The following is an 18,506-nucleotide window of genomic DNA, read 5'->3' as shown; positions in this document are numbered from 1 at the left end:
GGGGGGGGGGGGGGGGGGGGGGCAAGAGGGGTGATGGCTATGGCCATTCCTGTCCACCATGTAAATTCGTCCCCGTCTGGGCTACAACCACAGCCCAAGAACACGTGTGTGTTTTACTGACAGCAACAGAAGCTCGTCCAAAGAAGGTGGAGCAGTATCGTTTGACAATCGAAGAGTCTTTGATGGTGTTAGTCGGGCTTGCCCCAACAGGTCGTATTATTTATTTATATATTTACTTACTTACTGCTAGTACCTGATGCTTGCGGAACCTTTATTGGCATAACTTCTCGTTTCCGAGGTCCGAATATGCACACGGACCTTAAAATGATAGTGACGTGGTGAGTGGTCACAAACAGAGTAGCATCTTCCAAACTATTACACTGGGATTGGATTTCCGCCACTGTTTTTGGTGTTTAGATAGTAGTTTATCGGTTTCTTTTTTAAGCTAAGTAGGTCGTCGGCGATTTTTTTTTAAACCAGGTAAGACAAGCTTTATGAAAACAAGCTAGCATCTTTAGCTAACTACTACTCGGCCTAAACTTTGTAAAGACGTCCGTAATGTTCATCGGCGCTACTGTGTAATACGAGTCTTGTGCTTAATGTCTTTATACTGTCTTTATATCATTTTGAAATTAAATGCACAGCATTGACATGTGTCAACTTCAAACAGGGCGGCTACTTGCTCTTGTTAGCTGGCAAACAACGCTGTGGTAGTAGTCTGAGCCGGATAATGCTTGTCATCTGACCCTCGTCCCGTTCCATTTAGATTATCCGCCGTGTGGGTGGACTGTGTGCGTTGAGAAGGTCCAGGCGGTACCATGAAGCTCTATAGCCTGAGCGTCCATTATAAAGGAGCGACCAAAGCAAACCTCCTGAAAGCGGCATTCGACCTGTCCTCATTTAGCTTCTTTCAGAAATCCAGGTGGGTTGTGTTTGACTCTACTCCTTATCATATAACAGATTGAAATGGAAGCTCTCACACTCGAACATGGAGAATTTCCACACGCGATTGTTTAATGTAGTTTCAAAATGATAAAACAACAAACAAACAAATAAAACGTGCTGCACTTATAGTGTATTGTAAATCAAACCGTTGCAATGTTAGGGAGAGACCAAGACCCAACTTGCACAGTAAAAGTGTGTGACTAGTTAACATTTACTGGGCTTAACCCACCTAGATCAGCCTTCTCCACAGCTTTTCAGAAACTTGCCTTGGAACTTAACACGGTGCATGGAGGTGTCACTCAGATATTGCATCAACATCTATAATGAGTCTTGCCCAGGTTCACCTACAGAAATAGACAGTCCAGAGCATTATTATTAGGTGCAAAGCGTAATCAACACCTAATTGATTACCAAATCAATAATTAAGTTCTGTCGTGTGCTTTTAGCAAAAAATTTAGTTCCAATTTTATAGAAAAAAACATGTTGATTGTAATACTATGCGTGCATATCTACTTTTGACAGAACATAAAGTGATGTAATTATGCTTAAGTGTTATTGTTTCATTTGCTTATTTTCAGTATCGAAATACAGTACTAAGCTTTGCTTAACTTATAAATTGGCTTACACTTTTGTACACTTTTGCAAAGTTAGTGTGTACTGGCTTATTTTCCCTACCTCAAATGTTGTATGCCTTTTTTTTTTTAATTTAGCATCCAGGAGTTCATGTCCTTCACCAGTGCCTTGATTGTTGAACGGACAACAGTTGGAAGCCGTGCCTCTGTCAAAGAACAAGGTAATCAGGGTTAATGAGCAGTGCATCACACTAGAAGCTGTTGCTGGCAATTTGACCTTTTTCTTCAAATAATTATATCTGCTCTGATCGACATACTAGCCCTGACGTTTACATTGACTACCTTTCAGTGTGTAGTAAACTACCATGTCCAAACCCCAGTTCCAATAAAATTGAGACATCGTGATGAGGTATAAAACGAGTATCTCCAAAAGTCTCCGTTGTTTACAAGTAAGGGAGGGGCGAGATGCTGGCTTCGACCTCATCTGATTGGGGCTATAGATGCACGTCCAGCTCCTCTGAGACACTTCTGTGGGGGGTGCTTCAGGAGTATGGAGTATCAAACCCCCTGAGAGGAGCTGCTCGGTCACTGTGCCACCTATGTCAGAGTTTGGACCACATTTCTGGCAGTGATTGAAATAAGTTTCCAATGAGGGTTGGACTCTGCCAAGGCTGCCTTTTTGTCATGATTTCTGTTCATTATCTTTATGGACAGAACTACTAAGCGCAGCGGAAGCATTGAGGGGATCTGGTTTGTGGTTCTCAGCATTGGATGAAATGGTGCCTTAAGTGGAGGAGGTCAAGTATCTCGGAATCTTGTTCATAACTGAGGTCAGGGTGGAGCAGGAGATTTGACAGGCAGATCGATGCAGCGTCTGTTATGATGTGGCTATGATGCGCAGCCTGCAACCCAGGTGGTGGGAATACTAAGGTTTGCCATATTTCTTTTTTTCGCCATTAGCAGAGGCAAGAACTTTTAAAGTGACTATACAACCCTATTTTGCTCAAATTATTAGTTATTGTGGAAAAGAACTGTGTCTGACGAGTTCAGACTTCAGGTTGTTTTTGAAAATGGTGGTTGTATCCCCCGGCTCAAAAGGAAAAGTTTATCATCAGCTGAGGGTGCGCATCTCTCTGACGAAAGGGGTGTAAGAGCAGCAGGGTGGTTGAGTGGCTAACATAACATGCCTGTTCCCACATTTCATAAACGTGCATGTTCAATTCATTGAAGACTCATTTGTCCATCTGCGTGAGTTGGAGTAGTTGCCCGTGCCTCGCGATTGGCCGGCGAGCAGTCACAAGACACCAGCAACCAACCCAATGAGGACCCGAATATGGACAATCGCTCCGTAAAATGAATGGATCAATTCATGAGGTATTTACAGATCGTTCTCCTTCAGACTACCTGTGTCATGTGTACGTGAGGAATGACAACCTGGGTGCTGTGGTCATAGCGGATACCGAATACCCGCAGAGAGTCTGCTTCACATTGCTCGACAAGGTGAGCACATCACTGATGCCATACACCAAACCGCCAATTCTCCATGACGGTGTTGTCTCTTAGGTTTTAGAAGAGTTTTCCACACAAGTGGACAGTATAAACTGGCCTTCTGGTAACCCGGACACCATTAACTACAAAGCCCTAGACATTCACCTTGCCAAATATCAGGTATCTTGGCTCTCGATCACCTCATAAGTTAAACAAAATAAAAGTGACTTTATACCTGACCGCTTGTCTTCCTTTTCAGAACCCAAGAGAAGCGGATGCAATGTCTAAAGTGCAGGCGGAGCTGGACGACACAAAGATCATTTTGGTATTGAAGAAGCTCTCCCTCGCTCTATTTTTTTTCTCAACATACCGCTATCAGTTCATCCAAAAATTTTGCTTCGATTTGATTCAACTTGTTTTGCGCCTTCTCGGGTTCACACTTTGGCCACTTGGTGGCAGTATAAGACATCCATCCTTTTTAGCTACTTCTCACTAAGTTCGCTGGCTTGCATCGACAAAGATCAAAATGAAGGGCATTTTCATTATAATGTTATATAATTGTTTAAACCATTCTATTTTTATTCTTCATCATTGAATGTCAAAGTATTTTGTTGCGTTTTGTTAACTGTGATAACCTTGGTCAACACACACTGTAGCATTGCATATATTTTATATGACATTGTATATATACCACTATATAATTGAGGAAAAAAACAATCATTTTTTAGCCCAATAGATTTATAACAATCATTTGCATGTTGCTTGTGAGTTCACTTGCTGATGTTATGTGTGTGTAGCACAAGACCATGGAAAGTCTGTTAGAGAGAGGAGAGAAACTGGACGACCTCGTGGCCAAGTCCGAGCACTTGGGGACTCAGTCCAAAGCCTTTTATAAGACTGTGAGTACCGACAAGGCTACTCACTATTTGGTGACCTTTTTTTGAGTCTTCATGCCATTGCTTATATGTCAACACAGGCGAGGAAACAGAACTCCTGCTGCGAGATCATGTGATTTCGCTGCCTCGTCGCCACGGACACGCCTCTGCCACACACACACGCTCTTGTCTTTGCCTTCATACTGGTCCCGGTCCGCCATTCCCCATTGAACGCCGGCCACGCAATCCCAAGATCATGAGATGGTGGGCGGCCGGCGCGATTGGGACAGAAGGAGCGACTTTGGCTCAGAGGAACATGTCGTGGGACAAATCCACTTGTCATTGTCTTTTGATGAAGTGGTATTGAAACTATTTGTCATTCGGATTGAATCGTGTTCTAAATGTGGCGCTTTTTTTTTTTTTTCAACAAAATTACAAAAAACTTTGTTATTAATCAGATGATGTTCATTGAACTTGTCGACATTCCTGCGCTGTGGCTGATTGTGTGTTTGTGAGATGTTATTGCAATGTGAACTTGTATCTCCTTCCCACCACAATGCCGGTTAATGGACTATAAGGACTTTTTACCGAAGCCCAATTGGAAACATCCTGACACTAAAATGGACCTACTGGTACTAATTTGGCCGAGTGACAGTCCAACATGTCCCCTCCGTCTTTATTTTTTTTAATCTACAGAATTATTGTGACACTTGTCTGCTTTTTTCCCCATTAAATGTGGACACATGCCTTTGATTGTATTTTTGCTGTTCCCATGCTTTCAGCTGTGTTTTTTATGTGTAAAGTGGGAATGGCTGAATTAAAGAGTGTGTGTGTTTGTGGCTTTTACAGTGTAAACTGTTGTGCAATACCTCCACGGACGGGTGTCTCTAAAGAACAAAACATGGAAGGGTTACTCAGGTCTGCAAAATGGCCTTCGTACATGCATCTTGTGAGTAATGTAATTCCTTACATGAAGCACGTGCAGAGTGGATTCTTGGTTTATTAAACGCTTGTCTGGGGAATAAAATGTCTATTGTTTGTCCATCGTTTCTCTGCAGTGTATATCGAATTTTATAAATTAAAAAGTGTCAACTATAAAATGCTGTTAAAAAAATACTGCAGAAAATGGATTTGAGTTTAACTGAAGACTGAAAGGCAGTAGCCGCCATGCTTAGTATTCGCTTAGTATTAGCATCGCTTGGTTTTTCAAAAGATAGTTTTAGTCCCCTTTTTTTAAATGAAATATTACAGAATGCAAAAGTGAAGTTGCCACTGCGCAGTCCCAGATCATCAATGCGCAAACTCAGCTTTTCTGGGAGGGAGGTCCAATCGAATAGACTATGCACCCTTCAAAGTTACACAAAGGCTGACCGTTCCAATATGCACGTATTTTCTCTCTTGTAAAATCTCTTTAAAATATATCAAACTTTTTTTTTTTTTTTTTTTAACAAAGTACATGCTTGCGCAGCGGATGAGCGAAACTCGAAACCGCAAGACTTCCCACAACTAAAAAGTGTCTTGAAAAATCCGAGGTTTGTGGGCGCAGTTGAACGCCTCACACCAGCAGGCGCACATCTGAAGCGAGCGAGACAAAAACATGCGCTGATGACTTCCGACCGCCACTCTGTCCCAAAAATGTGGACCGAGGCGCAAAATGACAGCACATTTGTGCCCAACCGCATCTTCAATACTTCCGAGGTAAGAAAGAGAGCGCCGAAGCACTCTCTTATCGTCCCCAGTTTAGTACAATGCTTTTTTTGTGACAAAATTCGGTTTTAGTCGCACAAGACTTCAGTGGAATATGTTGCAAAGAGTTGTAGTGTTATAAAAAGCGATACTGACGTGTTATACTGAAATTCATGCAAATTCACGCCCGTGTTTTGGAGATTCGAGTAAACAGCATGTTCTTATCTTAAGTTTACTTTGCGCCTGCGCCAAGTTGCGACTGTTTCCTATAGTCCACTTTACCCCGGTATACTTCCTCTATATTTACGTCAGCCTTGCCGTTGATTGAATGAGCAAGTTGCATTTGTACTTTATTAGTTTTATTAGTTTAAAAAGATTATCTGGCTACATTTTTCTTTTCAGTCAGTTGACCTAGATCTGACCTGGCAGGCGTTGCAGATACTGCAGGGAAATGGTGAGCGCCCCCACCACCTACACACACGCATATAAATCAATTAGAAATAATTCTCGTAATGAAATGTTTTTAAATTAAAAACTTGAATAGGGTGTATTTTTTAATTGTCATCAAATGTAATTTATTATATCTTCAGGTGCACTTAAAACTTGTGTAACAAATGAAATTGATTTAAAACTACATCTTCACCCTCCTGAAGGTTCCACTGCTGCAGCCGCTCGTCCGTCAAGGACCGAAGACACTTTATACGCAAGCAACGGAATCATTCCTGGTGAGTACAAGCAGAGCACATGCATTTGTTATACATTTGGTTTGCTCTGCAAATGCGCTCTCATAGATATAAATAAATACAGGTATGGGGGCATTACAACATCATTTAGAAAAATAATTCGACCACTATTGGACAAAACGTAGCTGTTTGAAAAGTCGAATTTTGCTCTAAAACAATGGTTAAAAATAAAAATGTATTATTTTGCTTTAAAGACTGAAAGGGACGTACTGTTTTAGAGATTAGCTTCACAATTAGGTGGTTTATTGTTTCAAAACGGGCTGCACAGTGAAGACAAGTTAGCATGTCCGCCTCACAGTTCAAGGGTAGCCGTTTCGATTCCGGCTCTGGCCCCTTCTGTGCTGCACGTTCTCTTGTGCCTGAGTGAGTTTTCTCCAGGTACTCTGGTTTCCTCACACATTTCAAAAATACGCATGGTGGGTAAATCGGACACTCTAAATTATCATCAGTTGTGATTGTTAGTGTGAAAGTTTGTTCATCTCTGTGTGCCTGCGATTGGCTGGCAATTCAGGGTGAACCCCGCCCACTACCCAAGGACAGGTGGGCTAGCCTGCAGCGCATTGAAGTGATTTGAAAATCCTGATCCCAATGAGTACAAGCCATATTAAAAATAAGTCAGGCTGCATATCTGATGACATTTGTGACAAGTATCTCTTTCCAAAATGGTGTTTTTGCTTCAACGTTGACAAATGAACAAAGAGAGCCACTTTATAACAATTCTCTGAGTAAAACAATGCTCATGCAGGAGCCATTGCGGCTGCAATGTTCATCGTCATGTTACTGGGCCTCTATGCGGTGCTGTGGAAGTGTATGGTGTCTCCGCCGCAAAGGTACGCCAATGAAGCCCTCGTTAGCGCCACAACGCAACAAACGCTTCACTTGTGGATATCTCCCTTTCAGAAAGCGCCGGAAGGCGCGAGCAAGAATGACAGCGTGATGACAGGACGGCGACAGCAAGGTGCGTACTGTAAAATACCAGTTTTTCAAGTTGTTTCCTGCAAACGGTGTGCACCGAATTGCCGGCGGACCACTCAAGGGAATCCGTCTCGACCAAGATGCAGCTGAGTCCAAGCGTCTGGTTTCATTCTTTGACTGGCACATCCTGTTGACCATTGTTATGTTTTTTTTTTTTTTTATTTTGTCAACTCTGCACTACTGAGGCCTGAGCTTGCTCGCTCCTCCAACAAGCTGTGTGTGTGTGTGTGTGTGTGTGTGTGTGTGTGTGTGTGTGTGTGTGTGTGTGTGGGTGCGTGTGACTTTTGTTTGTTGCATCCTACTTGCTTCCACCTTGAAACCTAAATGAAATTCCAGTTTGTGTATTAGAATAGTAAGGAATATTCAATCTACCCCGAATACAAGACAAAACTGAGACTACTAAATTGAAGTGGTAAATTTAACAGGCTTAACATCCAAGACATTTGCAAGACGCTCCTTCCTTTTGATTAGTCTTACTTTTATGAGAGTAGCCACATAGAAAATGGTTTCTAATTTCATGACAATAAAGTACCATCTTTTGAAGAGAGGAACTATGAAAAATAAATACTTAATATTTAGGCACATAATCAGAGCTCAAGAGCACCATTGGGCGTGTGACATTCCTTCCTTCACTTCCGCTTGTGAAAGACCAAACCTAGTCTTATAACGACTTTAATCTGGTAAATAATTGCAGTACTTTTATTAGCACACTGGCCCAAGTGAGTTTTGACCGTTTCTGGAAAACATAAAAAACAACAAATTCAACAATCAAAAATTCCAGTTGTTTAGAGTCCAACCATTATGAATCTTATGGCTGATCTTCGCAGAGATAAAGACAATAAATAGCATCACAGACATAAGTCTTTTTATGCTAGTATTTAATTGCTGTTGAAAGTTGAAAATGTCTTCATTGTGCTAATTTGCTCTCAGTATTTTTACTGCTTTATCCTAGCTGTATAATACACAATAATGCTTTTGTTGAACATTTACACCAGTTTTTAATCAGATTATGACTTTAATTTCATATTGTAATTTTTTTCCAGTTGTGGCCTCAATATTTCTTTTATAAAATAAACAACCAATTGCCTTTTATTCATTGAATTAGCTTGCCTTTGGATGCTTTAACTACTTTAGCACTGTGTACATGTTCTAGTAAACTGTGACTTTTCTAGTGGACTGTGAACCTGAATAAATGTGAATATTTGTACATATTGTGAAGGAAATAATGTATGTCTTCCATTTGTGGCTATTGGTAATGTCAAGTGAAGACGTAAGACACAAATTTAAGACTTGACTGGGTAATCCTCAATCTGAAATCCTCTGAATTGCAAAAGGAGATGAAATGCACACTTTTGAATACCTGACAGCAAAGTTCCAGGACTGTTGATAAAAATTAAACAATTATCCATACAGTATATTTAAAACAACCACATAGTTTGTCTTAGGATAAAACTGTTTAGCGTAATGCTAGCCATAGACCACCATGACATGCTAACGAATACTAGTATTGGTGTTGCAGTCATAACCTTTTAAGCAGTGGGTATTTGAACACAAACAGTGGAGCAACACATGTTAACAGATAATGCGACAATACTCAACACCCCATCCGAAGAATAACACGTTTTTCTGAAGACTTTTTACTACCCGTGCATGCAGTATGTCTGTATCTGTATTTGGATTTGAGTGAATATGCAAATGATGTCACGCCAAGCTACCATGCAAAGTAAATCTATCTGCGTGTCATCCGTGCCGCCATTAGTCAAGCGGAGAATGACGCTTTTATGAGCTTTCAATAGCTCATTCAGTCTTAAGGATAACGTATGTGTTTTTTTTAGTCATGCTCAAATGAAGCCATTTGTGGCCGTTTCTTGGAAAAATTTGGGGAAGCTTCTATAACTACTAGTGACCTCTGCTGGCAGAACCAAGCACTGCAGTTGATTTGGAAAAACCCCTAGCTTTGAATTGATCTTAATGCACACAAACACTTAAATCCTATTACGAAATAAAGATGAATTCATTAAAAATCATCATTTTTATATTATTTGTCAGCATTCATGTGTCCATCAACAATTTAAAGTGAAGGGTTTTTCAAGTAAATTGTGGATAAAATGGTTGCAATATTTTTAGTAAACATTTTGAGGTAACGACACATTTGAGTAATGTAAAAAAATATATTTTATTGTAACTTCTAAGCTGGTGTTGCTTACAAATGTCCAGGAAAATAGACCATTGCTTTTCAGCTAGTTGTAGAACTAAATCTGTAATTTGTTGCATGAACTTTTTACCAGTAGAGGGTGGTAACGCATATTTAACTGCATATACTGTATACGCCTGAGAGGCTTAACATATGCATAGTGGGGTTGCCCAGTGCACCTCAAAGCAAACATGGTGAAACAGCATGTCTAATGTGCAATAAACTGCCAAAAGAACTGACATTAGTCACAAGTGGAAATGTTTTTACATCAGATTTAAAAAAAATAAAAAAATAAAAGTACCTGTATCACACAGTACACAAGGCTTGATTTTGTATGAAGCGGTTGCTTTACCTCCAACAGCTGTGCCACAGCTGGAAATGTACACGAGCGTCTGGCAGGCTCATCGGAGTTTCTGAGTAACAACAGAACATCGAAGAATGAAAAAACAAACAGTGTTATGTGGTTTTCGTGTATTTGCTATACTTGCGATTAACAGAAATACGTCAATAAATAAATAGCCATACAAAGATCCAGAGCAGTAACATGAGACTAAAACGAATGCAGTAAAGATTTAAATATACAACTCTCACAAGTTGATGGTTAGGATGGCGCCACTCTGATTTTGTGGTCAAATCCTTGTGCAAGTGACTGTTGTCATCACGGAGGTCACGCAGCTGACATCTCTTGACTTCTGGAGCGCTGCCAAGAGAACTGACACTGAGGCACGTCTGAGGTCGAATACTTGAAGATTTCACAAGAGGTTCGCAAGATGCCGAATGTACCGAATGATAAAACACTGCTCCGATGCTCACCTTCAGTCACAAGCAGATGTTTGCAACAATATCTTTATAAGCAGCCCAAATTTTTGCATACATCACAGCAGCGATTTCAAACATTTAAAGAAACAAAACAAGGTGTACAGTGCATGAAGCCATTTAGATACAATAAATTACTGAGATACTAAAGAGGAAAAAATAAAATAAAAACCCACAAGAATTTTGGCACTTCACTGAGAAAAGAAAACCTCTTTGCATTGGTAGATCTTACCGTACAGTACTTAGAATACTTACAAACGCATGTCAGTTATAATTCTTTTCGAATACTAATACATTTGCTAATAAATATTATTTAAGATCACATGGCAGTATAATGATTCTCTACAGAAGAACAATAAATGCTGTACACAGCTTGGGAAAGCCTACGTTGGCTTTTCCCCAAATATTTTATTATAAGTGCTAAATGAGGGGAAATACTGTAACACCCAGTACTTTTCTCTTGGCATTTGCAACAGCCATATTTGAGGCACATGCTGTGCGCTCCCCCGACTTCCAAACCAATAAAAAAGGCTATATGCTAATTTACAGATTAAAAACGGAATTGCAGCGAATCCCAAAGCAAAAGGCACATCGATTTGATTAAGCAGGAGGAACACTGATGGCCGCCACAAACAGTTTAAAAGGCACATATGCTAATATTCCTTCACTTGATTATCCCAAATGTTTTTACTTTACACCCGTCACAGGCAAAGTCCAGTTACGTGTCAAATAGCCTGCTTTGGTCATCAGAGGTAAACAATGTTGTCCTCGCTTCCGTCCTCTATGAGATGTTCTTCGAGAGAGAGGTAGGACTGTGGGGGGAGAAGTGGTGTGAGGGAAGGGGAAGAGGATGAGTAGGTGTTTTCGTAAAGTTCTTGACCTGGTACTTCTGGCCTCCAGGCCCCCATGGAATCTCCATCCAACTGTGGACTGAGGTCTGACAGAGAAGTACAGACAGGGGTGTCAGTCTTCAGAGGAACAGCAAAATGTTTTGAGCAACCACACAAGCAGAAGACAACATTGACTGATTGACCACCCAACCATCCATTATCTACAGTGTTTGTCTACATCCAATTGTCTTTAAAGTACAGTATGTGCCCCGCTAGTCATCAGATTTGCCTTCGTCTTTAAACAACTGACATCTGCACACAAAGGGTGTAGCAACACTTATAGACATTTACTATTACCAGTACTCAGTCTATTCTTGATCCACTGTGAGGAGCTAAACACAGCAAACACTTTTCCACAATTACCAATATACCGACACACACACACACACACACACATTTATATATATATATATATATATATATATATATATATATATATATATATATATATATATATATATATATATATGTACACACACAGTCGGCCCCCGGTTTACGAACACCCTCTTTTACGAACATTTCGACTTATGAGCGTGGTACATTTATTTTTGCTTTGCTACGTCAGCTAATTCAGAAGTTGACGCTCATCACGGCAACGTCGAACGCTATTGCTCTTACAATGTCACAGTCACGTTGTCAGTCACGAAGTCAGTCACGGAGATGCTATTGGCCGGCGTCATGTCAATCACAGAAATGCTGATATGCTATTGGCCGAACGCCTTTATCTAGCTTGATGGCACAGCTGGTCGGGACGGAAGGAAGGAGAGAAAATGAGTCAAAAACGGAAGGAAGGAATGTTGTGAAGACTTTGCAAACTTTATCTGTTAGACATGGCTTCTAAAATTGCAAGTGGCGGTAAAGGAAGAAGTAAGAGGATGATGACAATAGAAACCAAGCAGGAGATAATAAAAAAAAAAATACGAAGGAGGCGCACGCATGGTTAACCTTGCTCGTGAGTATGGCCGTAACCGCTCGGCAATCTTCTAAGGGCAAGACTTTCCTTGCCGGGGGACGGACCTCGATCGACAACAAAATTGAGAGGCTTCTTCTATTATGGATTAAAGAGAAGGAAATTGCCAGTGATATGTTCTTGTTTGAGAAAAGTTCCCGTTTAAGAAAATAAATCAATAAATTCTGCGGGTTGGTCTCTGCTCCCCTCCGCCTCCACCCAGCTCAAGTCACGTCGCCCCAAAGGTAAATGTCATTATTCCTTTGTATATGTTAATTTAACTGTACAGTAGATTATGTTACTCATTTTTAATATGTGTAGAAAGTCGTGATGTTTTTACCTAAGGTTTTTGCGCGCGCTGCACGCATTCACTAATTAACGAGCGTAGCCGCTGAACGGATTAAGTTCGTAACACGGGGGCCCACTGTGTATGTATATATATATATATATATATATATATATATATATATATATATATATATATAGTTGCACTACATACGTTTGCTGGTACTCTGCGGCCGCGCTGTACTTCTGTTACTGAAGGGATTGACGGACGTGTTGGGAGGTTGGTTGCAGCTGTTGTTCTTCGAGTAGTTGGTGAACGTGAGACCATCTTGAGATTGTTTTCTGTGTGTTTGGCTGAGCAGAGCATTGAGACTATTGTAGAGGCTGGCGCTAAGACTGAGGTCAGCACCAAAGCCGGAGGCTTGTCGGGCACTGTCGTGGTTCCTGATCGGGGCCGAGAGCAGATACTGGTGTGGGTTGTTGTTAGGGGGCCGGTTCTTCTGGAGGGAGGCGAGAAGAGCTGCATCGTTCTCGTATGTCCAGCAGGTGCCATCCAGGCTGCCGGACCGACTGTGACTTGGCAACTGGGAGGTCAGATGATACAGAGTGGTGGAAACACATAGAAGGTATTTTAGGTCAAAAGACTCTACCATTAAAGGGATAAAACACATATTTAGCCATTTTCAGCAGTAAAAAGTTAAGGATTTGTCATCTTGCTGAAGAACATTCAAAAACACAAGCACTGCCCTTGACGGCTATAGATGTCAAAGAGCCATCTTGGCTAGGCTAACAGTGAATGAGTTAATAGCTTTAAAAAGACATTTTCCACATGCTCTCGATTGAAAATGAAAGCTCCTGCACTTAAGACTTGGAGATCGAACAATCACTGCCAACCTGTCCATCGTGTGAGCTTCAAAAGCTGAGCTGTGAATGGCCGTTACCTAAGCCTTAGGCACGTGGTTTCATTTTCAGCCGGAAGAAAGTGTCAAAATGTGTTTTTAAAAGTATAAATTGTACATGATAAATAATTCAGTCACCAAACTAATTATAGACAAATAATAACTTTATTTTTGCTGAAAATGGGTAAATGAGCAGACTATATGGTGGACCTCATAGGTAGAAAAGCTAAATGCTGGGCAAGCCAGTTTAAAAGGCATTAATTGTACGTAACTGGTAATTGTCATTAAATTAAGTATAGACCAAATAATAACTGTTTACTGCTCAAAATGGCTAAATAAGTATACTATCACTATTCAAAAAATTTGAAAGTACAGTTTTGCCCCTCTAATGGACTTTAAAGTCATATAGATTCATTAAATTACACTTTTTTTCACGAGGTACACATTGTAAATGTTTTTGAATATACAGTACTGAAATACAATGCAAGGATGAAATGTACAGGAAATAACATATTGTCTGTTTTATACGTGCTTGGCCTAAGGAGATGAAGCATGGTGGGGTAGCATGTGATGTCAGTGAGTCTACGCATGGGTGTCTGGGCTTGAGCCGTGATTGACACCAGCCAAGTGCGTTCATTGTGTTGATATGTTCAGCTGTTCTTCCCCTCATTCAATATACACGTGGAATCATTGATGACTCTGGCTCTCCTTTCCCTCTAGAAGTATATAATAAAATATCACTTAAAAAAAAATCAGCACTATTGCACTTTAGCGGGAACTTCATAGTGTATAGTAGATGGTGTATAGCTAGCATCTTTAAGACTCACTGCACACAAGTATGATTTTATATCAGAATTCTCCCATTTTACCACAAATCAACAGTACCTCAAAACTGGTCACATTAACACGTCGTCTCTCTAATGTTTTCAAACCTTGTATGCATCCTGTGGTATGGTAACGGGAAGACTGCTCTGCCGGTTGTGTCTCCAGCTCTGGAGGAGCCTCTGCTGGGCTTCAAGCTTCTCCTTCTCCCTGTCGACACTCTTCTGGCCCTCTCGCAGTCTGTCCATACTGTTGCGATACTCCTGCAGCTGGGTTTCCAGCTCCTCTCGCTCACAACGCAGTCGCCTCGCCTCCAGGATGCAATGCTGCTCTCGCTGCTCCAATGCACTTTCCTGCTCAGCCTGCACACAATATACAGTTCATCGTACAGAAAACCGAGATGTCGTTGTGTTTATCCAAAAATCAGTATTTATCAACCTGTCTTTGTTCATCTATCTATTCCAGCAATGTCCAGTACAGTGGTACCTCGGTACTCGACCATAATCCGTTCTGAGGTGGTGGTCGAGCACCGATTTGTTCGAACACCGAAAGCAATTTTCCCATAAGAAATAATGGAAAGTATGTGTGCACAAGTAAATGTGCACAAGCAGTACATGATAAAGATAAAGATAAATAAAGCATTATAAACCATTTTGTATAATTTACTTACGTTTTGGAGAGTGGTTGATGGCATACAGGAATGGATGTGGAGAGGACGGGAGGGAGTTACTCATTCCATGATTACGCTAGCTAACTGCGACGCGAGGTACACCGCGTTCATATTTTGCTATAATTTCCTTCTTCGGTTCAATAGTGGTCCTCATTGTTTTCCTCTTTGCCTTCCCCTTATCACTGTCTTTCTTTGGACCCATTATTAAGGGCTAGAGCAACACGAAAAAGTTTAAATCCGGGAAGAAATACTCGAACAAACGTCTTACTCCGCTGGCGGTCTGAGTTGAACTGGCGCTTACCCGCTGGCCGAGAAGGGCCGAGGAGCGCGTTCGGGTCGGCTCGGCTCGGCTCGGCTCGGCTAGTCGAGCACCGAAAATCTGTTTGAGGTCCGATGCATTATCTACTTGAATTTTTTGGTCGAGCACCGATTTGGTCGAGTATAGAGGCGGTCGAGTACCGAGGTACCACTGTAATAGGTTTAAAAAACAAAAAGCACCGTTGTTAGATCACTTGCTTAGATTATAAAATCATCATTTATTCTCTTTTTGAAATGTATTTTCTCATCAGCAATAAATAACCAATTATTAAACTAAGTTTTAAATTATTGTAATCAATGTGTAACATGTCATTAACCAATGTTTCATAAAACAAATGTAGAATTGTTTATTTGACTAATTTTCCATTAACAGTAAAATGATAAAAGAAGACAATTTCTGGCAAATACATGTAATTTTTTTTTTTTTTAATGCACTCCAATTTTTAATTCTAATGAAATGGTCCATGGGCCAAATTTTGTCTACCTTTTACATATAAACATATCTTTCTTCTCATGACGCCACCGTATTAGCACCAATGATTGGAATCGGGAGTTTTGTACCAGATGGAAGCCCCTCAGTGTATAATTGTGAAGTGATGAACTGCCTTGCGAATAAGGAAAAGCTTTAAAACAAGGTTATCGGATATTTCTTGTTTGTTAAAAAACATTTAATGGTCATAATTGGGGATACTCCACACCTAAAAATAAGAAATGAAGAAGTATTTTGGATCAATCATAAAACTTCCCCAACTCAATCATTGCCAGCCCAATAGTAATGGGTTCTTTGACATCTATGGTCGCCAATGGTAGTACATGCGCTAATGAACAAAAAATGTCCCGGAAAATGTATCTGGAGGTGAGACCAACCTGTTGCTTCTCTCTGGCCAAACACTCCTTGTCCCAGCGCTGCTGGTCCTGTTTCAGTTTGACATGAAGTTTCTGAACCTCATCCACTTCTTCCTTCTTCCTCTCCAAAGCCTTCTTCTCAACTTCATCTTTTTTCTTATCACTGCCTGTCTGCTTCTCCTGCTCCTGCAGCAGATCTCAAGTTGACAATTAACAACTTGGACATACCAAAACATTTATCGGGGTAATATGAAAGAACACATACCAAGCTGTTTTGGGGGGAGGCGAGAGTCTTAAGGTGAGATTTGTCACCTTCCTGAAGGAGAATTTTCTGGATCTCGAGACAGCTGTCCTGAAGTGTCACGGCAGCCTGCAAGCGACAAAGATGACGAGTCTCATTATTAATGTCCAACTGCTGCTTGTGAAAATAACTATGGAACTGAATATTAGTTATTTCAACACCTTTTTACCAACATTGAGAAAACAACAACTTTCACCCCCCCCAATTTAAACCATTGCAGTTAAGCCTATTTTAAGATTTTCACAATTACAAGTATTCATGCATATTGTTTTTATTTATTATATTCATCTTTACAGTTCATGACATTTTCGATGAGCTCCACGGTGACGCATAACTGCTCACAATTTTAAAGTTCAAGTTGAAAACAATCAACCTGGTTATTGAAAATAAAAACAAGCCACTGCACAAGCGCTTGGGCTAACGAAGATTCAGGACCTCATTTTTCAGTACACATTTTATGACAGCACTAAGCGGCCGCGGCTCATACAGTAGACCAGGTCGTTCACAAACCGACGGCTCGCCTGTTCAAATCTCACTCTGTCTGAGTCATGTATCGATGTCTCTTTGGGCCTCCGTCTGCCTGCCACAGGGCAGCTGTGGCTACACAATGTAGTTTACCACCACTGGTATATGAATGTGTGAGTGCGTGAATAATGTATCCATTGTATAAGGTCCTTGAGTGTCAGAAAAAGCTCTACATAAAAGTGCTGTATTATTATTAAACAGTGATTTTGCTTCTGCTACTTCATGATGTTTCCATTTGTGTTTATTTCCAAGAGTGAGTTTTTTTTTCTCCTTCTCGGATTTTGTGAGTAATATGTGCATCTTAAAAATGAAGGCTTGTTGTATGGAAACATTCAGATTAAAAAAAGGATAGCTGCAGCACATACTGTACTGATGTCCTCAAAAGAATGTAGTATGATATTTAGATTTTGAAGAATAAAACAAGGGATGAAAATAATGAAACAAGTAATATTAATTGCATCCACAGATTTGTGTTCTTACTCACCTGCAGACTATAAAGAAGCTGAGTCAGACTCTGCACACTCTCTGCCACCTATAGAAGAGTACTGTGTGTTAGTACCCAGAAACAAAAACTAATGTTCAGCCACCAATTCCAATTGGGAACAATAGCCAAACCTTGAACAGTGTTTCTCTGGTGTCGCCTTTCTTTTGCTCAGAAGCTGAGCTCCACAAGACTCCATCCATCCCCGTCCCCTCATTGTCAGATCCAAGAGAAGTAGAACTCATACTGAGTGTGCTCAGGTAATCCACTGTGAAAACGAGGGAAAACATATTGACAGACTGCGCGTGTTGCCAGTCTTACATTAGAAAATTGCATACACGTGCTGGCTTACGTTCTGATGGTGACTCTTGGATGCTGCTGCCATGGCTATTGTAGTTGCAGCTCTCGGGCCCACGGAAAGGAGAATCGTCACTTTGGACAGGAAGGCCTTCATGAACTTGCAGAATGGTGATCAGATTCTCCGCTACACAAGAAGCAAGCAAGTTTACATAAGTTGGGTTAATATCAGGCAGGCTTTTTAAAGGTGAGTTGGCTGTTTGGATTTGCAATTGAAATTGTATTAAATTCCATGTGCGGCTTAAAATAGTATATAAATGCTATGCTACTTTGATATCGTATTCCAAATGTTCACACCATCCCTGTTTGCTGGAAATATAGTTTGCAAGGAGATTTCTTTTTCCCCTTCTCTGTATTCAAGTGTTTTGAAATTTGAAAAGGCACTTGTTGACTCCCAACTTCTCCCAACTATAAAAATAACAATAATAATAACAATAATAATAAAAATACTGGCACAAGTTTTCATATCAGTTGTCTCACCTTCTCTGAGCGCAGCTGTGAGCAGTGTCGACGCCTGGCTTGGAGAATCATTTTCGATGTCTGGTTGTACAAGCAGGCGGCGATGTGGTATGGCTTCTGGAGAGCGCAGAGTTAACTCTGTGAGCTCAGCATATAACTGCAACTTTTCCTCCAAGCTGTTGCAGATGCGCTGGTCCTGAGTTAACAATGTCTCTAAAGAAAAAAAAAAAAAAAAAAAAAAAAATATATATATATATATATACATATACATATATATATATATATATACATATATATACATACATATATATACATATATATACATACATATATATACATACATATATATCTATCTACATCTCTCTCTCTCTCTCTCTCTCTCTCTCTCTCTATATATATATATATATATA

At 40.4% G+C, this 18,506-nt stretch overlaps 3 protein-coding genes across 4 annotated transcripts in view; 2 read left to right on the top strand and 1 right to left on the bottom strand.

Annotated features, from left to right (window-relative positions):
• Nucleotides 1-303: 303 nt before the first annotated feature.
• ykt6 (YKT6 v-SNARE homolog (S. cerevisiae)) lies at nt 304-4,907 on the top strand. Its single transcript, XM_088410813.1, has 8 exons — nt 304-480; nt 767-922; nt 1,656-1,738; nt 2,917-3,017; nt 3,081-3,185; nt 3,265-3,330; nt 3,803-3,904; nt 3,982-4,907. Exons 2-8 carry the CDS (start codon nt 819-821, stop codon nt 4,015-4,017), a joined length of 597 nt encoding a protein of 198 aa, XP_088266939.1. The 5' UTR covers nt 304-480; nt 767-818; the 3' UTR covers nt 4,018-4,907.
• A 352-nt stretch (nt 4,908-5,259) lies between these two features.
• LOC148429526 (uncharacterized) lies at nt 5,260-9,719 on the top strand. The gene is made up of 5 exons (XM_088417284.1): nt 5,260-5,578; nt 5,969-6,020; nt 6,220-6,291; nt 7,055-7,139; nt 7,210-9,719. The coding sequence occupies exons 1-5, from the start codon at nt 5,486-5,488 to the stop codon at nt 7,244-7,246; spliced, it is 339 nt and encodes a 112-aa protein (XP_088273410.1). The 5' UTR covers nt 5,260-5,485; the 3' UTR covers nt 7,247-9,719.
• A 589-nt stretch (nt 9,720-10,308) lies between these two features.
• arhgef28a (Rho guanine nucleotide exchange factor 28a) overlaps nt 10,309-18,506 on the bottom strand; it is a 51,157-nt gene continuing 42,959 nt past the window's right edge. For both annotated transcript variants that reach the window (XM_088417262.1, XM_088417271.1), the window contains 9 exons: nt 18,118-18,309; nt 17,633-17,764; nt 17,415-17,548; nt 17,284-17,331; nt 16,239-16,343; nt 15,995-16,159; nt 14,250-14,501; nt 12,633-13,002; nt 10,309-11,231 (listed from right to left, as the gene is read on the bottom strand). In XM_088417262.1, the coding sequence (XP_088273388.1) occupies nt 11,041-11,231; nt 12,633-13,002; nt 14,250-14,501; nt 15,995-16,159; nt 16,239-16,343; nt 17,284-17,331; nt 17,415-17,548; nt 17,633-17,764; nt 18,118-18,309 (1,589 nt within the window). In that variant the 3' untranslated portion in view covers nt 10,309-11,040. The remainder of the gene's footprint in view (nt 11,232-12,632; nt 13,003-14,249; nt 14,502-15,994; nt 16,160-16,238; nt 16,344-17,283; nt 17,332-17,414; nt 17,549-17,632; nt 17,765-18,117; nt 18,310-18,506) is intronic.

Source organism: Hippichthys cyanospilos, chromosome 1 (assembly GCF_059441005.1).
Source record: "Hippichthys cyanospilos isolate Australia breed blue-spotted pipefish chromosome 1, RoL_Hcya_1.0, whole genome shotgun sequence".
In the NCBI taxonomy this organism is placed as follows: domain Eukaryota; kingdom Metazoa; phylum Chordata; class Actinopteri; order Syngnathiformes; family Syngnathidae; genus Hippichthys; species Hippichthys cyanospilos.
Note: the sequence above shows the minus strand (reverse complement) of the source record. Positions and strands in the feature narration are given on the sequence as shown.